Source organism: Cyprinodon variegatus, unplaced genomic scaffold (assembly GCF_000732505.1).
Source record: "Cyprinodon variegatus isolate N-32 unplaced genomic scaffold, C_variegatus-1.0 Scaffold423, whole genome shotgun sequence".
Classification (NCBI taxonomy): Eukaryota; Metazoa; Chordata; class Actinopteri; order Cyprinodontiformes; family Cyprinodontidae; genus Cyprinodon; species Cyprinodon variegatus.
In genome coordinates this window covers 672,667-692,359 of record NW_015150876.1, presented here as the reverse complement: position 1 = coordinate 692,359, position 19,693 = coordinate 672,667, and the positions used below count along the sequence as shown (strand labels likewise).

The 19,693-nt window shown below is 36.9% G+C and overlaps 1 protein-coding gene across 1 annotated transcript; it reads left to right on the top strand.

Moving 5' to 3' along the window:
• The first annotated feature begins 4,308 nt into the window (after positions 1-4,308).
• On the top strand, positions 4,309-12,456 carry LOC107093394 (E3 ubiquitin-protein ligase TRIM39-like). Its single transcript, XM_015388428.1, has 6 exons — positions 4,309-4,924; positions 8,567-8,662; positions 10,252-10,482; positions 10,577-10,599; positions 10,682-10,800; positions 11,480-12,456. The coding sequence occupies exons 1-6, from the start codon at positions 4,382-4,384 to the stop codon at positions 12,037-12,039; spliced, it is 1,572 nt and encodes a 523-aa protein (XP_015243914.1). The 5' UTR covers positions 4,309-4,381; the 3' UTR covers positions 12,040-12,456.
• Positions 12,457-19,693: the final 7,237 nt, after the last annotated feature.

Here is a 19,693-nt window from a genome sequence, read left to right as displayed (position 1 = left end):
GGCCACAGGAATGCAGATAGGATTTAAACTGGTAAAACGAGGACAGGAGATGATTTAATGTAACTTCAAAAGTTATTTTTCTGTAAATTGTTTAACTAGTTCTCAAGTATTCATATTCTTAATAGACTATTAGTAAATAGTTTGAACCAAAAATCAATTTAATTAGATGAGAAATGCATTTATTGTGCAGAAATAAACACAAACAGTAAGGAAAATATTTGAACACCCTGCTATTTTGCAATTTCACCCACTAATAAGTATTTGAGTGAGCCCTGACGTGCTGGTTTAAGCAGGGGAACCTTCCGTGCCATGCATGATTTCAAACTATGACGTCTTAGTGTATTACCAACAGTAACCATGGAAACGGCGGTCCCAGCTCTTTTCAGGTCATTGAGCAGCTCCTCCCATGTAGTTCTGGGCTGAATTCTCACCTTTCTTAGGATCATTGAGACCCACGAGGTGAGATCTTGCATGGAGCCCCAGTCCAAGGGAGATTGACAGTCATGTTTAGCTTCTTCCATTTTCTAATGATTGCTACAATAGTGGACCTTTTTTCACAGCTGCTTGCCTATTTCCCCATAGTCCTTTCCAGCCTTATGGAGGTGCACAATTTTGTCTCTAGTGTCTTTGGGCACTTTGGTCTTGGTCATGTTAGTAGTTGGATTCTTACTGATTGTATGGGCTGTATAGGTGTCCTTATGCAGCTAATGACCTCAGACAAGTGCATCTAATTTAGGGTAATAAATGGAGTGGAGGTGGACATTTTGAAGGCAGACTAACAGGTCTTTGAGGGTCAGAATTCTAGCTGAAAGGTGTTCAAATACTTATTTGCAGCTTTATCATACAAATAAATAATTAAAATATCTTATATTGTGATTTCTGGATTTTTTTTTAGATTGTCTCTCACATGCCAGTACGATGACAATGTCAGACTGCACCATCATTTCTAAGGGGGAAAACTAGCATAATAGAAGGGTGTTCAAACACTTATTTTCGTACCTGTGGGGCTGAACCATTTTCCAGAAAGTCCAAGTTGTGATCTTTCTTTGTCAACCAATATTGCAGAGATTATTATTTTATGATTTCTCCTTTGAACAGCCACAAGCATTTTTAACTGCAGGGTTTTCATGACTTCTGAAAGCTTGCTCATCCAGAGTCTATTGTCGCAGAACTGTTCTGTTACTGTGATGTTGGAAAATGCTTACTTTTACTCCCATGCATGGCTCTGACTCTGAATCGTGTAAATTCTAGCTCCTGTTTCTTCACCTTTTTGTGGAATCCAGACAGCCTTAAGCCTTCTGGATGTCATTACGTGATGGAAACACACATGAACTATGCTTGCAAAACTGTGTGGAATAGAAGTTTATAAAAAAAAATGTAGAGAAACAGCTGAAGCTTTCAATTATAAAACCAAAAATGTGTGAAGTTGGTTAGATGTGAATGTGTGAGAGAACATGTAAAAAAATAATATATATTTTTGTTCTACTCCTTGAGGTTTTTATGCCAATACATCCCATTACGCAAAGGATTGTGGGTATCTTTATAGCTCCTATGCAGAGGATGGGAATGTCATGAGGTCCCTGTGCTAAATAAGCTACATAGAGGAAGCATCCTGCTTCCTTTTCTACCTCCTTCCTAACTGCCAGCAATTATGGTGACTGCTGATGCACCACTTTTTTGGCTTAGATGTCATTATTTAGCAATTTGTACTATTTGCACAGACCCTGCTAGCTACAGCTCTCTCTTCCCTACTTTGTGGTTGCAAACCCATTTTAAGCATATCAACCCCCTAAAGGCCTGGAATAAAACAAACACTTTGGTTGGAAGATTGCAGTTTGTTAACTTGCAATTATATCTCAGATGCAATTAATAACCCAGTCCTAATAGCATAGCAATAGGCAGAAACTGAATTTGAATTCTCCCGCCTGAATGAATATTCCTGTAATCTTAAATTGAAAGTTTGTAAAATTATTTCACAAAACTAAAACTAAATTTAACGGTTTTAAAACTGAAATCAGTTGTATGGAAGTGTAAGAGAGAAGATTAAGGCCTTGGAGAAAAAAAATGCTAAATAGCTATTAATTTCTGATTTTATTCTCAGAATTCTGACTAATCTCTGAATTTTGCTCATAAAATTGGGACAGCCTGTAATATTCCACCAAAGTAATAATCCTGGGCTTTGGCAATAGAGTCCTAAATAATTTGAATTCAAATTCTGAGATTAAAAGTCTGAATTCTGAGAATGAAGTAAGAATTAAACAGCCTTCTTTGTTGAGGGGCTGTTTTTTTTGTCCCTAATCCTCTTCTGTACTAATCCTAATTGGTGCATCAAAAATTCAGTCTAGTTTTATAGTTGTATTGTTCTATATCTCATGTTCAGCATCTCAGGAGGAAGTTATTCTTATTTATGTCAGAGGTGTTTAATGAAGAGGTCATGCCCCCCAGAGGAGTAGCAGAATTTTGGCGGTAACCCCCAACCCACCACACCATCAACCCTCTGCTGTCTAGGCTTTCTAAAGCCTTTCTTATTTGCGATTAATGGAAAATAACTGGTGACAAAGAATAGACTGTTCTTCTTCATATCATTATCTAATTTATCTAAATTTATATTTAGCCATATTATCTACATTAAACATTGCTTATGTAATTCCTTTTACCGTATATTTTCTCCTTTTTCAGAATTATGAATGTCTCACTTTATCCGATATTTTTATTAAATGTAAAGCTTGTGAAGATGTGAAGTTATGTTGATCTCCTGTAGTTCCCATAAAAAGAAACGAGCAGCATTCCCTGCAGCTGACATGACTGATCTTATGCTCTGGTCCAAACCCTGACTGATGAAGGCTGATTCTTGCTCTAATAATTATTCCTTTGTTTCAGGGCAGTGCTGGCAGCCGCTCCATCATTCAGATCATCGTGAAACGTTCTCCTTTTATTTTGACTCCACTTTTCATTCACGGCAGTGATTTTAACAGATTTATAATGAAGCACGAGAAGCGACGGTATCAGAATGCTCCACAAAGAACTTGTAGTGTTCACCTTTCCCTCGTCAGACAAAAAACATCTGTTTTTAGTCCTGCCCATAAATCATCTACAGGGGGAGAAAAACACCTTTTAACATATCTGGGGTTATGTTTAGGGTAAGTGTTCATTTTCTTGTAATTAAGATTTAACCTGCATATTAAGAGATTTTATTTTATACAAGGATGCTGTCATTTTCTGTGCACAAACTGTCCCACATGGAATTGACATGGAAGGTTGAAGACCTCTCTTTTAAGTAATTTCCAACGCTTCCACTGATATCTACAGCATGGGTCCTGATGACCTTAAATTGGCAGGTTTAGTAAACTCTTTGTTTGTTTTTTTTTTTGTGCCATTTTTGAAGACCCAGCCAGAGCCAGTCTTTTGTGTTCTACTGGGAAGAAGGTTCTCACTCAAAGCTTTAGTCTGCATGGTTTGGTCTACTGGCACCTCAAAGCAGCCAGACTTAAGAAAACGCATCAAAATATGATGTTTCCACCTTTGATTAACTCTGGAGATTGTTTCTTCCTCCATACAGAGAACTAAAAGCAACATTTCTGCCTCATCTGTCCACCTTCTGCCAAACCTTCTTTGAATCATTTACACAGCAAAATTAAGACACCCTGTAAAATGTCTGCTAAAGCAGGCGGGAACCAAACGATTACATACAGCATGTTGGTTCTTGGTTGACTTTGGTCCCATTTGGAATGCAAATTATGATCATTTTATTTCTGAACATCTTATTTCCCTGGCGCGTGTTTTAAGCACATTTCCTTTCTTGGTTTGAAGAGGTCAGTTTATAGAGGAAATACTTATTAGCAGGTTTACTTATTGCACACAATAAACTAAGCTCAGGACTTCCTGTTATAAATTGGTTTAGTGCTGTTTTTGGCTCTTGGATGCACAACAGATGTCTGGGAACAATTACTTCTATTAACTTAGTGAATGAAAAATGAAATTTTATTTTTTTATAGCTTTGAGGGGTTTTCATTCTAGTTTATTTCTCTGTGTATCAAAATGCATAGTCTACAAATAAAAAAAAAATGAGTGGATCAAATAATTAGTACAACAGCTGGATAACCAGGGTAATAAATTCTTAAACTTGTTTTTAAGATGAACTCAAATCTGCCCTTTTATTTGGAAACTTTAATGGGGCTGTTAAATGAGGGGTGGTGACCTTTCCCTTATTTACCAGTAGTGAAGTAAACCAGTTCTGCAAGTCTTTGTTGATCTATAACTCAGGTTGCTGTTAAAGTGTGACCAGATTACTCTCTGGACCCACCTTGAAGCTCTCCCTCTTCTTGCATTTGACAACAGCAGCTGTAGGAGCAGCTCTCTACCCAGACTTTAGGAACCGATCATGGCTTTGCGGCCCCGAGCTTCCTCCCAGCCAGGAAAGCTTTCCCTGCTTCAGATTACCAAGGTAACCTCGTCCCTTCGTCCACGAGCTGTTTCCTCTCGTTCAAGCTCTGTGCTGGAGGATGAGCTGTCTTGTCCCGTCTGCTGCGAGATCTTCAAGGAGCCGGTTGTTCTCAAATGCAGCCACAGCTTCTGCAGGGCCTGCCTGCAGCAGTTCTGGAACAAGAAGAAGGCCAGGCGCGAGTGTCCCATCTGCAGGAGGAAGTGCTCTCTAACGGAGCCCACAGTCAGCCTTGCCTTGAAGAATGTGGCTGACACTTTCCTGAGGGAGCAGGAGAGGAGGACGGCTTCAGCCAGCCTGGGGCCGGGGGCCAGCGTGGCAGGGGAGGAAGCAGTCCTGGAGGAGAAGTGTGTGACACATGGGGAGGTTCTGAAACTCTTTTGCATGGACGACTTTGAAGTCTTGTGCTGTGTGTGTCACACTTCCAAGAAGCACCAGGGACATAAAGTTTGTCCCCTAGATGAAGGATCCCAGGATCTGAAGGTAAAAATACCTCTTCCAAGATCAAAATCATTTTAAAACCTAAATAGCTGCTTTAACCTCACTGAAATACCAAGAATACCTAGATATCATTTCACTGTAAAAACACAATTTTCAAAAGTTTAGTTTAGAGCAGTGTAGTAACATGAAAGATGTGAGCACACCATACACAAAATAAATGGTGCATTTTTATCATTTGGATCTTTCCCAAATAAACAGGAAACTTTTAGTTCATATAAAAAAAAAATACAAAGTCTTAAGGGGTTTCATTTTCTGTTTACTCATCACACACCAAAAAAATTATGCGCAATAAAATAGTATTTAATTTACAGAAAAGTCAAATTCTTCTTTTAATGTAAAATAAACACAACTTTCTTGATTGTTCGATTGAATTTAAATTAACACAAAAATGTTCTGAAAACAGCTCAAACACAACTCTTTTCAGTAAAATAACATGAAAGTTATGGTTACCACCAACACAAGTCTAAGGTGTAACGTGACCTTGTCTTAATGTGTTTTCTCTCAGCTCTAAACAGTTTTTTCAGTCAAGTGATTGTAGTAAAATTCCATTCTGTGTCATTTGAGTAGAATATCTGGCAGACATAACATAGACTGCTTGAATAGTAAATTATTTAGACTTTCAGTTATATGAACTTGAACATTTTTAAAATCGGTGGCTATTTTCTGTTCAGTTTATTCTTTTCTTTACGTTGTTAACACAAACTAGTCCAGAATAACAAGACAGCAATATATTTGTTTGCCATCATGGCCACTAAAGTCCATAAAGTGATAAATCATTTGACACCTTAAGAACATTACTGGACTTTGAACAACTGATGGCACGATAATTATTTCATGACCCATATCTCCATTTATTAATGTTTAACACCAGCCACCCATCGACACTGTGAGCAGTCCTCATTAAAGGTAACAGTAACCGCACTAATATGTTGTCCAACAACTCAGCCGATGGGGTTTTATACTCCAAACATGCACAGTATTTATTAGTTTATTTAAGTTATGCTTCATTAATACACAGATGTATCAGATTGATCCAAAGCTTTGATATATAAAATAGAAAAAAGAACTGAGCTTATTTTATGCATAGCCTACCTGTGTGTGTGTGTTTGTGTGTCCCCTTTATAACAGTATATATTCGACCTGTAATCACACAATCAATGCAAGTTTAGGCTTTGGTTTTACTTCATATGTATCAGGATAATACAATTTTATGTTAAATATGCAAGGCATTATTTTTGTTGTTGGCTATCGCCAAAATGCGAATACTTATTTGGGAAGAAAAACTTCAAAAGACATCAAAAGACAAACTTTCTGTTTTTAGAGTTGTTTATAAATTGGAACTTTAGAAATAATTCATAAATTCGATGGTGTCCGTTAAGCCTTAAAAGATGAGCTATTTTAACATTAGAATATCAAATTGTAAATATGTCAAAGTCACTGCACACGTGGGATTGTTTCTATTAAAACTGTTTACACAAAGACATGAATGTTTTTCAGTTCTAATTAATTTAATGTTGCTGTAACAGGTCTTTGAAACATTATGGGCCTGATATTCAAAGAGTCTAGATAAGTGGTGTTAAATTGTACATGCAACAGGTGACCCAAAAAGATTGCTGTGCAAATGTTAAGACGAGTAAACAAGTTTGGTTCTGCCCCATTAAAGGGAGTAGATTGTGTCGTGCAGGCAGTCTAATAGGGCTGTAAAAGATAGATGCCGATCAAAGCCACGTAGCTGGAGGTTATGAGGGTTATATCATTTAAATAATCACTAGGATAAAACTAACAATAACCTTTGGTGCACTTTGAAGAGCTAACCTATCTAAGTGCTACAAACAAAAGTAGAAAAATAAAATGATGATAAAACTACATTTAAAGTTAAATATAAAAAATAAGAAACATAAAACATGAGAAAGTTTGCTTTGTCTGCTGACTGTCCCCCACAACTGACCCCTACAACAAGAAAGGAGCCGCAGTCAGATTTACAGCAGGTTACACTTCAACCACATTGATTTGTCTCCACCAACTTGTCACAACAGCAGCTTGACCTGATATACTGCAAAACAAGATAGGCCCATTATTAGTTAATTAAACATAACCACACTTTGTTTTTATAACCACACTGGTTATAAAAACAACAAGAGAAAACACGCAGTCCTCCGCACCCTCCCCCTTTTCATGTTTGTTTTTCTCTTTATTTAAAAAAAAAAAACGCCACAATATTTAAGTCCAGTCATTGTTTTTTGTCTTATTGTCTTGCTGCATTGATTTTTGCTGGCTTTCACTGTTATTTTTTTATTTATTTATACTATCTCACACAGTCAAAATATGCTTACATGCACAGATTCTCTCTCCATCCTATGGCTTTGTACCAATGCCTTCTTTGTGGCAACAATGACCACAGAAATCTTTATTTGTGAGCAACTGACTTTTTTAAGCACTAAAAATTTTGCAAACATTACAACCGCAGTTAGGTTTCAGATTTGGAAAATCTTTTTGCACAAGTTAAATGTTCACATATGCATATCCTTCACCCATGAATACGCACAGTTTGGTTTTGGGCTGAACGATTTTACCAGAAATAAAAAAGATATATATATATATATATATATTACTTAAATTACGATTGCAATATTTTTTCGGTGCTAAAGCATGTAGATGTTTCACCCCAGGCTTTCAGTTTTTGAAAGCTTGATTGCCCAGAGTCCATTGTTGCAGGACTTTACTGTAAACTTTGTATGAAAAAGCTCTTCCTTCTACTTGAATGCATGGATCTGAGTGCTAGCAGCAACTCTCTACCCTTCTGTGTGATGACAAATCCACTTCAATTGTTTCACGTCCATCTTAAGGCCTGGAGTGAGAAATGCAGTGTCTTACTCCTGTTAAATACAGTGTTATTAAAAGTTTGTGCATATGCCATTTGAAAATGATGTCTTGTTAATTTGCGATGATATTGCAAATGCAATTAATTGCCAAGCACTACTTTATTATTAAAATATGATCTGCATATTAATGAAAGCACACACACAAAAACAAGTATTTTAATTTGCTCTCTGCTGAAAAGCAAACTCAAATCACTTCTTTGAAGATCTACTCCGTCATACAAGCCCTTTTTAGTGTTTTAAGATGCATAAAAATGAAGATCAGGACCTATGTTGAAAAATAAATTTATAAGTTTGTTAAAGCATATCAAACTGTAAGTTTTATGTTAAGATAATAAATATTTTTTTGCGCTGAGCATAACACTCAAACTTATTTTGCAATCATGTGTTTATATATGATTATGACAGCTATTACCTTTTTTTTTTACATTAAAGTGACTACTTCTCAAAAGAGAGTTAAACATTTAATTCGTCTAATTTGAGCATTTCTATTTTTTTGTAAGTACAGTATTAAACTATAAGCTAAGTGTTCAGTCTGTTCTTATTTAGCCTTAAACTAATTAGTTTATCTCGACTTTAAACTCTAGGGGAGCTGACTCAAAAATCCTAAATGGTTGATTTAACACAGTTTTGAACATTAGTGTATACTTTATATTAGAAAAAGTATGCCATGGATGGGATGGGATTATATATAGGTATGCAATCTGTGAGATTTCCTCTGCTTTCTGACATTTTCTACCTGCAGACAGAACTAAAGAAGGACCTAGTCCCCCTGAAGAAGAACCTGCGCCGCCTGTATGAAGCCAAGCAGGAGTGTGATGACACAACTGTTCACATCAAGGTATCAATAAACAGATCCAAGAAACACTAGAGGACCTGCGTGACTGCTGATGTAACTCTAACGCCAGATGAGTCAAGCTCTGTTAGTGTGTAAACACCCGAGCCTTAGCGTCAGAGAGCAATTACTCTAGATGCTTTGATGTTCTCATTAGGTGTGTCATTAACTGTCTCTGATAAATCTATGCAGCATTTACAGAGCAGAGATAGAAGCTGAAAATTGTGGAAATATAATTATTTATGGGCAGTCTTATTATAAGTGCATCCTTTAGGCCTTTTCTCCCACAGATGGGTCAACTGTAGCACCTTGGGATAAAACAAATGATTAAACTGCTTATTAACTGACTAATAGGTGATAGATCCAATACAAAATTAGCTATTATTAAAGAAGAATGAAAATGACGTAGACTTTTTTGGCAGATCTAAATTTGATAAGCGTGTCTCATATTCAAAACGGTTCTATTCCTGTAAAGGTAATCCAGTGCAACCGGTTACATTCAAAAGCAACATCATGGCTGCTAAGACATTTGCATATCATTTGACATGCCTTTACCGGAAAAGTTGGAGTATTTTATTTACGAATGGTTGCCACTCTTTACCGATTTTTACAAACAAAAATATTAAATAAACCTATTACTGCCTTTGTTCTATTTTACTAATATGCATTAGTTTACCTGTTTTTTTTTTTTGAGGTGTGAAAATATTTAAAACAATCTTTAGATTAACGACTTGACCTTTGTGCTTAAATCCCTTCTCATTAAGGCAGGCTGGATAAGTTAGTAAAACTATTTATATAGCATCTTTGAAAGTATGAATACATTCCCATACAAGACAAAACAAACATTAAAGATCATTACATTAAAATAGATCATTTTAAACATAAAAAAACAAATTAAAATCAAGAGTCCAAAGACCTAAATGTAAAGTTTTGAGAGCTGCAGTCATGGTCAAACTAAGGTTAAATGGGACCCTAGGCAGGATTTCAATTAGGAAGACCTTTACATGTTTGACACACGTCTGTTTTGCCTAAGGCCAGAGAGTCAGGTACAAATATGCTCTAGTCCCACTGTTAACCTCCTACTTCCATTTTATAAAAGAAAACAAAAAACAGATAAGGTTTATATGCTTCTATATGAGGCAGTAATTTATCATCTGATTATCTGAGAGATGTTGTGTCAGATGTGAGGAGGCTTACATTAAATATGGCTCATAAAGTAGACGTTGCTCTTTCTCTGCTGGTCAGAGCTCCCACCGCCTCTTTTACTAAACATATGCAGACTGGTTGGACAAACCTCCCTCCTGTCTTTGGTATCTATGGAAAAATACAGATTTTCAACATCCCTGAACTAAAAGATCATCTAATTCAGACTAGCCTCAGACTTTCCTTTCCAGGAGAAATGCTTAAATGACTTTTCATTTAAACTATCAAAAGTTAGGTGAACTGAAATTATTCCACATTCATGTTTATACTCAGTGTAAAGGAAAAGTCCTTACATAGTTTTTTAACTTCTTTATTTTGCAGCTTTTACATTCTCTCATAGGAGTGTTCAGCATATTGTAGTAATTAATTACTAATGTTATCATGTGTGGTAGAACCAGACTCTGGCCACAGAGAAGCAGATAAGACAAGAGTTTGAGGAGCTTCGAGAGTTTCTCGAGCGGGAGGAGGAGGCGAGACTGGCCGCCCTGAGGAAGGAGGATGAGGAGAAGAAGGAGCTGGTGAAGAGGAAGTCTGACAGCATAACCAGAGACATCCTCACTTTCTCTCATGCCGTCATCGCCATTGAGAATGAGATTGCATCCAGTGATGCTCATTTCCTTCAGGTGAGTAGATTTTTTTCCCACACATCAAAATGAAACCGCTCTCTCGCTCCATGCAGAACATAAAGTTTCCCAATTCTCTGTGTTGTCTTTTCAGAATTACACCAACACAAAGAAACGGTAGGAACTCCTGCAGTGTTTAATCTGGACTCAAACCTCTGCATTCTCATCTCTGAATGATAACTGTTACATGTCATCACAGAGCACAGCTCCCACAGAAGGATCCAGAAAAAGTGCAAGGTGCTCTTATAAATGTGGCCAAGCATGTGAGCTCGCTTAAATACCACGTTTGGGCAAAGATGGTGAAACTTGTTCAGTACAGTAAGTGGCTCTCGGCATGCATATCAGTAGAGTAAATGTCGTGTTACAGTCTGGCTTTTTATAATAAAACTGCTCTAATAATACTCTTCCTTTTGGTTGTTTGTCTCTAATTTAACTGGAAGAAATAGTTCTCTACAGCTTTCCAAAATATTCTACATGTTTAGTAGGATCCTCAGGTTGGAGCTGTTTTAGGGAGCTTATGAACATTAAAACTTAACACTCCAAAACACATTTTGTTGCAAAACTTCCCCTTTATTTATTATTTACTCCACTCATTGCCTTGTAGTGTCATAACTAGCTCCATGGCACAATTCTTCTATCCTCATGGATGAGAGTTGGTGCATTAGCAAGCTTTGCCTTAAAACTAATAAAACTATACTTGCCATTGTTGCCATAAAGCTCAATGTTTGTCTCTTGGCTGCTCCATGTGTGCAGCTGAAACTGGATTTTGGACCATCAGCCTTTATTTTGATTCAGCACCCTCATCATTATAGCTCTATTGCTTTATTTTGCTGTTTACTTTGGCAGTGAAACAGCCCCGCAAAATGATGGTACCACCACCATGCTTGATTACTACTGTTCTTTTCTTTGAAAGACTCACCTGATTATTCCATACTGGAAGAAGAAATAACACCAAATTGATATAGATATATATCTGTTTTACTTCTTCTCCCTTTAGCTCCCATAACCTTGGACCCCAACACTGCCTACTCCTGGCTGTCCCTCTCCTCGGACTTGACCAGCGTGGCCAACAGTGGATCCCTGCTGCAGCTCCCAGACAACCCAGAGCGCTTTGGTCACTTTGTGTTCGTGCTTGGATCAGAAGGCTTCACGTCAGGCCGCCACGCCTGGGAGGTGGAAGTGGGCGGTAAGGTGGACTGGATGCTCGGCGTGGTGAAGGAGTCCATCGACAGGAAAGGGAAGATTTCGGGTTGTCCGGAGGGAGGCTTCTGGATGATCTCACACTCTGAGGGCGAGTACTCAGCCATGACGAGGCCTAGCACCCCGCTCCACCTGGAAAGGGACTTGACTCGTGTCAGGGTGCAGCTGGACTATGAGGCTGGGGAGGTGATTTTCTCCAACCCTGTGACCATGAAGCCAATCTACACCTTCACTGACGTTTTCACTGAAAAGATATACCCTTTCTTCTGCCCTGGAGTCAACATTAATGGGAGCAACCCCAAACCTCTCAAAATCTGCCCCGCCAAAGTGGCTGTGTGGAACAGTGCAACCTGGTAATACAGAAAGCAGGCATGGGTTTTATATTGCAAATGTTTCATTTTCCTTTTTTTTTCACTAGTGTGAACTGAGCAACTCATCAATGCGAACCCTTTTTTGCTTCCTCATGAAAAGCAGCAGGGTGAGCATAAGTCCTCCCTCTGGTGGTTAAAAAAACAACTCATTTGGTTTAACTACCACCACAAACATTTTAACTTTAATCTTATAATCCCCTAAATAAAAGAGAGAATTCCAAACCAAAGGATGCCCCCAATTTCCAGCCGTCTGCAAAACCTCCTCCACCCCTTTACAAACTTCATCACTGAAAAAAAACTACATCGAGATAAGTCATTTTTTCTTAAAATAAGTGCATTTGTTCTTGATTTGAGAAGGTAGAAGAGACATTTTGCCAAAGGAACAAGACAATTTGCATTTAAAATAAGAAAACACAATTGCATTGCTTTATTTCAAGTGCATTTTATCTAAATATCGATTCCATTGGCAAACTATCTAATTTACCTACTCAAGTTAAGGGTAAATACACTTAATTTAAGACATTTTTACTTATTTCTAGATGTTTTTTCTAGTGATCCTACCGGCCTCCCTATGGCTCCCCTCTATCCTCCACTGGTGTCAGACTTCAGAGGAAAGATGTATGTAACCTAGATCTATCTGCTCACGTAGATCAACTCAATTCAGCGCCAATGTCTTCTGCCAGGATCATAACCTAAGATTTATTTATTCATGTCAATAAAACTTTTAAATGTTGCTTTTTCTTCGTTTGAGTCTCTCCAGTCTAAAATATAACATCAACATTTCTAGGTGTTACAAGTGCTTCAAGTCACTGAAATTAATTTCTTTAAGACAAAAATGCTCCTATGTGAGAGCTTCCTGGCCAGTTTAGCAGAAGGTTGAATATTCCGTTAATCAAAGGATATCACCACACATTATATACAACTAGAATATAAAGGTTTAAATCAAAATGTGATTCTTGCCTATTTTAATGATCTGCATCTCAATCCCCCTACTTCTATCTAAATTATACGTTTTAAGCAAATTAATTATATGATGATGCACCCTACAATTCGTTCCTTAATTATACACATCACTGGTGTACTTAGATTTCAAATAATGTTTAATTTAAACCTCATGTTTTTTACAATAAAAAAAAGACAGGATTTCCCAAACATACCACCAAAAACTAAAAGCGATGTACTTTGATAAAATAATTGACTCGTTCTTCTCTTTACCTTGTAATAGAAACATTATGTTAAAGTTTACAAATAGTCTTCTTCATTGAGACTTAAAAATCTTCAAACCCATCTTAAAATTGTTGAGCAGAATTTAGTAGGTTTTCATGCTGTTGATGTAGGCATTAAAATATTATTTCTACTCAAAAGAAATGTGTTGGTCAGAAAAAAATATTGAACCCAAACCTGTGAGAGCTATTAAGCATTTTGTGCTTTACTGTATTTTCAGACATCTAATCTCTTATTGTAGGTTTGTATTTGATTAGGACTGTACAATGTTTATTTCCTTTCACCAGAAGTTACTCAATCTCTGAAATGCTGATGTTTCTGATTGTCAGTGAATAAACTGCTTCCTCTACATTGTTTCATTGCATCCTTATTTGGAGAAAGTCATTCATGAAGGCGGCAGAAAGTTCTCCACTAACAGTCGTCTCCACCCATGTCCCTCCACCCATGCAGTAAAACTTTCATTATGCTTCAAATCAAACAGTAGATAAGGACACAAGCAAGGAGAAAAAAGGGCAGCGACAGAACATTTGACGAATATGATTTAATTCATTCAAAAGGGAAATTAATGTTGTAAATAATAGTTTACAATACATTTTGTCATGGATGTTGAAAGCTGCAGGCAGGAAGGGAAGGATCTTGTGTTTTGGTCTGTCTTGTAGTGGATCTGAAGAAACCTCTGACTGACAACACTCTGTTTTTGTTTAACAGTTTAATAGAGAGGATGCTCACTCTTGTCTGTGAAGTTTTTCCACTTATGAAGAATTTATCCTTGTGAAATGATCTCCAGAGTTTCTATAGGAGTTCCTAGAACAGAGCCAGCCTTCTTTATCAGCTTGTTGAGCTTCTTTAAGCCATTTGCTCTGATGCCGTTACTCCAGCTGATTATGGCAGAACAGATCAGACTCTCCACAACTGATTTATAGATGTGTCGCATGTTGCTGCAAATACTGATGGACTCAAGCATCTATTAGAGTTAAGGTCTGCTCTGTCCTTTCTTGTAGACACATTCACAGTTTTGTCTCTGGTCCAGTTTGTTGTCCTGTTGAACACCAAGGTATTTATACACCTTCACCACCTCCACTGGATCCATCCCATGATGCGAACAGGATTCCATGTGTTCTTGTTTCTTCTGAAATCTACATTTATCTCCTTTACTTTGTTCACATTCGGGATCTGATTGTTATTTTCTTCAAGACATTCCACAAAGCAGTTTGATGCACCCAACAACTTCAGGGTCCTCTAAGTATCTCCGCAGATGAAAGGACGCTGCCTGGTACTAGAAGTCAGAGGTGTAGAGAATAAAAGGAAAGTTGAGATTACTGTCCCCTGTGGTGCTCCTGTGCTGCTGACTGCCTGATTTGAAAGCTGACCCTTCAGTCTAACAAACTGTGGTCTGTTTGTCAGGTAGGCTTTGATCCAGACAACTATTGATGGCTCCACCTGAGCCTTCTAAATGTTCTGACAAAGCATCATAGACTGAATCCTGTTAGATGCACTGGAGAAATAAACAAAATAACATGATTAAAGGTGATAAGCAAACTGCAGGGTCCTGATAGCTGCATGTTTGCTTGCTCAGGTGGACCAACACAAGTCTCTATAGGACCTTCATGATGTGGAATTTCAAGACAAGAGGTCTATAGTCACCAAGGAATGTTGGCTGTGTTTTCTGGGTACCAGTAAAAGCAAGGAGGTGTTCTACATCACTAAAATCATCCCTTGGGTCAAGCTAAAGTGAAAGAGGTGCTGTAAAATCCCACAGAGCTACTCTGCACAGGCCTTCAGGACTCTGGGGCTGAAATCAAGACTTGTTGACTTCTTACAAGTCAGTCTCTCCAGTTGCCTCTTTAATTGATTTTTAGAGATACAGGTGAAAAGTAGAGGAAGCAGCACCATCTTGTGATTTGGTTGAGAACAAACACATACAGTAGAATCAGGAGGGTCTATGGCAGAGGGGGAAGAAAAAAACAAGCTTCGATGAAAGGAAGGTGGGATCTCCATTTGACTGTGGCAGAAGGGAAGGAGGCTGAGCTTGTTCTTGAAATACACCAAGGTATTTACACTCCTTCATCATACCTGATCACACATCTCTGATATTGTTCTGCTAGATATATTTCTTTATTTCTCTTATCTTGACCCTAAGTTGCCTCTGTTTACTCTCAATGATTCCGTCTCCCTTCCAGAGGGCTCTTCTTTCTTGTTGGACACTTCTTTCAGATCACTGCTGATCCGTGGTTTATTATGTGGGAATAATTTTAATGTTTTGGCGGGACGGTGTTATCTGCACTGTTTATGTAGTAAATCACACACTCAGTCATTGCATTGATGTCATCTCCATGCACAAAGCATCCCACTCTGTACCCTCAAAACATTCTTACAGGATTTCTTTAGCTTTTTGTGATGGTTCTATTATATTTCTCCTTAATGCTGATTGCCTCCTATAAAAGGACTGGTACTCTGAGCATAAAAAAAAAGTCTTGAAAACTTAGCTGGTGGTCACTTGCCAAGAAAATGAAATAACAATTTTAATGTTGCATAATGCTTCGTGTTTTGGAACTATCTCATCCGTTAATGACATACCCATGACATCGCTTCCTGTGTGTTATCACTTCAGGACTGGTATTATAGTGAGGCCTTTCGACCAGAAGGACTGCATTGTTTATCAGCAAGTTGAGACCAGCTGCCCTCACATAAGAGCCCTCCTGCAGTGCACTTATTCATGCTACAAAGGTCAGACCTGTCTGATAAAAACACGAGCATCAGCAGCAAGCTTAAATGTTTCAAATGCATTTTGATACCAGATAAAACATTTCAGAAAATTAAAAAAGATGTTTTCAAATGATTATTTCACTTGTGATAGGAAAATACTGTCTATTGTTTTTGCCCTTTGTAAAAAGGAATTGACCTTCTTTTTATTTAATTGACTGTAATGTTCTATTAAATCTTATCTTAGACCAGACCGGTAAAATCAAAACAAAAATGAAAAATAACAAGAAAGAGTCATGCCCCAATCTAAAGGCATTCAAGAACAGATGAGAATCAAGGTCAGCAACATCAGAGCTTTTGTCAATTCAGTACCTACAAGATTTGCTGTAATTAATGGAACTGAGAGTTATTTCTCCTGCAGGAAATCTTGAAGAGCAATTTAGCAGCCTTATAATCAGCAGGACAGCTGATTGCATTGATGTCCAGCTGTGCAGCAGGACAATTCTTTTGAGGCACACCAGTAAATCTAAGTTTAAATGGCAAAGCTGAAGTAGTTATGGAATACCCTACTCAAAGTGCAGACTTAATTACAGTAAAGGTGCAGTAACATGCTCTTAAACAAACCGTTCAGTGTTAAAAACCTTAACATTTGGCTGAATTAATCAATGCTACAAAGAAGGGTAAAAGAAAAGCCAAGATTCCTCTACATTCCTGCAAGTAAATAACATTTGCATCCAGATATCCTAAATAATTTTAACCATTTCTGGATGCTAGTTGCTTCCCCCACTGATAAATTAAAGCATTGTTTGAAAACTGTATTTTGTCTCATATTTCTGACACTAGAATCTGATGAGCTGTGTTAATTAAGTTTAATCAAAATGGGAAAACATGAGAAATAAAAGACAAATATTTTTTTTTACTACACATCAGCAAACCGAAGCATCCAGTCTAGCTGAGGTTAGTTTGTCAAAGAAAACAAAAAAGAGGCAAGATAGAAATTCCAGAGCTTAAAATTCATATTAAATTTATCTTGAAAACCCAAATAAAATTATAATTAAAAATCTATTTAGAATTGATTACTTTTTACTATTTTTTGCAGTTTGTTTATTTAGTGATCTAATAATTTACAACAGAATTTGGATTTTGATTAAACGTTTAGATGTGTAAAGTAAGTGTCTAAGCTGAGCAGCTCAGACATGCAGAAAATGTATGCTAATTTAAATGTAGACCTAAATAAAAGTTTTTCAGCAGCTTATGCATGCAGGTAAAAGATAAGTTTATCATTTTGTTTTTATCTTGTGTAAATATTTAACTATTTAACTTTTTTTTCTATGTAACACCTATTTTGTTTCCTTTTAATCATGCATTTAATATGATTTACCTCTGGTAATTTTATTTTCTTGTAAACAGCTTCATAGTGATGATGCTATACAAATCAAGTTGCCTTTCCTTTTCATGATTCATGTTCTGACAGTATAAGATTCATAATCTGCTCTCTCTATAAAATAGTAGCTTATTTTCTGGCAAAGTTATTGTTATAACAATAAAAAATGAAAAAGATTTTTTTTTTAAACATGTCAGATAAAGACACAAAGCTTTCCAAAGCTGTGAGAAGCAAAGGACCACCTGTTGCAAGCATGAAGAAAATATGAAACTTGCTAACCTCACTGGGGATGAAATATAGAAAGCTTTGACTGACAACGTGCAGCACTGCATGATCCCTCTGAGACAGTAGATGTGTTAGAATCATACAGTTGTCAGAGCATTAAAGTAGAAATGACCAACCTGACTCTGGCTTCATTCAGCAGCATTAAAAAAAACCCCAGTCAGATTAACATCTGGACAGGAATTTACACGAAAGTGTTGATGAGAGCTGCTTCCTCTGAGCGGCTCCGTTCACAGCTTCACAATCCAACACTAAACACTGATAAACGAATGAAAAAGTATCAAGTACATTTAATATGGTCATATATTTTCTTTCTGCTATAATTCTAAGCAATGTACAGTGGCCATGTTGATAATATTAGTGTGATTTCCTGCTAAATTGCACCATTTCTGTTTCTTTCCCACAAACAAAACAGCTTTGTTATAAAGTCACTTTCAGAACACAGACTGATTTATACATTTGATCTAAAAGGCTCAAAATTAACTTATTTGATTCCTTAGAGAAATAAGAGGTCATTTTGACTGAAAACCAGCTCAAACATATAATTACTCTACATTAAAAACCTATTATTTAATACATAAGTAAAAAATCCATAGCAATAAATACATTAAAACTTTATTTGGAAAACTGGTCATCTTAAACTGAAAGCTGAATAAACGTCTTTTTGAAACAAACATTAAAAGCTTTGCAGTGGGAAGGGGATTATATATTGGAGAGCTGTTAGTTTTTATATTACAGCTTAAGTATGTCCAGGTTTTTTTATCCATTCATTGCACATCGACAACAAAAAGCTGGTTAGAAGACAGCTCGAAAGTGATGAATTCAGGTCAGAATTTTTGCAACAGAGCTCATATGAGCAAAGATATTTTCTGAAAAGTAACACCGCTATCTGATGGTGACAATGTGAGACTGTAATCTTTTTGATAACCGAGACTAGTGCTCTTTGGATTCACTCGCTGCTGGTGAGTGTTAAATATCACGTTTAAAAGAGTCTCAAAAAGCCTTAATGGGAACTGTATTTAAAAACAAAAACAAACAAAAAAAAACTTTGATGTCACTTTAAAAAATTCTAAAAGAGACAATGGATGACAAAATACCCACAATGCAACAAAATGGACAAATCTTGATGTTCATTTGGCAACAGATTCCTTTGACATGCAGGATGCACTGTCTCGCTGAGGCTCTAAAAGGACATGATCATATTCATTCACACGCTTACACACACAGATACAATACATGTGGCACACAAAATTCTGGTCACTTTAAGTAGAAAATATTGTGAAGAGTAAAAAATAGCTTAGGAAAACAACTTAATTAACACAGTCCATCCCAGTAACCTAATAATTATTTCTGCTTACTGAAAATAATTTATGTTATCTTTACAGCCCAAACAAAAAAGTTTTGATGTGAAATTATCATAATCTGCGCTTAATTCTAAGAGAAATTATCTCAAAATGAACCTCAAGTCACAAAATTATTCACAGAAAACAAAATTTTAAGCATCAACCAAATTTTGAATGCCACTCTGACTACAGTGCCTAGGAAAGGAGTTGACAGCCCTTCACTTTTTTTAACTTTTCATTGGGATTTTAGGTGAAAACAACACAAAGTAGTGGATTATTGTGAAGAAACAAAAGATGCATGGGGTTTAAAGTGTTTTGCAAATGCATTTGTGTTTCTAACTTGGCATAAGCCAGATTGATACTGTACGTGTAATTCACTTTTAATCCTACACTGTATCAGTCTGGAAGGGCTTTTAGATAGCATTCGCAAAAGGGAGGGACATTCAGTTAATATTCTTAGAGCTGATCGACTCCCACGTCGAGTTTTTTGCCAGATACTGTCATGGTTGTTTAGAGTTTTCATTGGTTTTAATTCCAATTTGTGTTATTGTAATTGTATTTCAGTTCTTATGTATTTCTTGTTTACCATCTGTTGTCCCCTTGTGTCAGTCTCCTCCTAGCTCCCTTCTAGTTTCTTCTGTCCACACCTGCTCCCAATCTGCTGATTAGCCTGGTCTTTGTTCAGTCTCCCATTTATACTCCTC

Bases quoted from the DNA above. Each gene is read 5' to 3' on its own strand.
- LOC107093394 (XM_015388428.1), top strand. From the start codon at position 4,382: ATGGCTTTGCGGCCCCGAGCTTCCTCCCAGCCAGGAAAGCTTTCCCTG. The intron at 8,663-10,251 runs GTATCAATAAAC...CATGTGTGGTAG, and splicing joins ACACAACTGTTCACATCAAG to AACCAGACTCTGGCCACAGA. The intron at 10,600-10,681 runs GTAGGAACTCCT...ATGTCATCACAG, and splicing joins TACACCAACACAAAGAAACG to AGCACAGCTCCCACAGAAGG.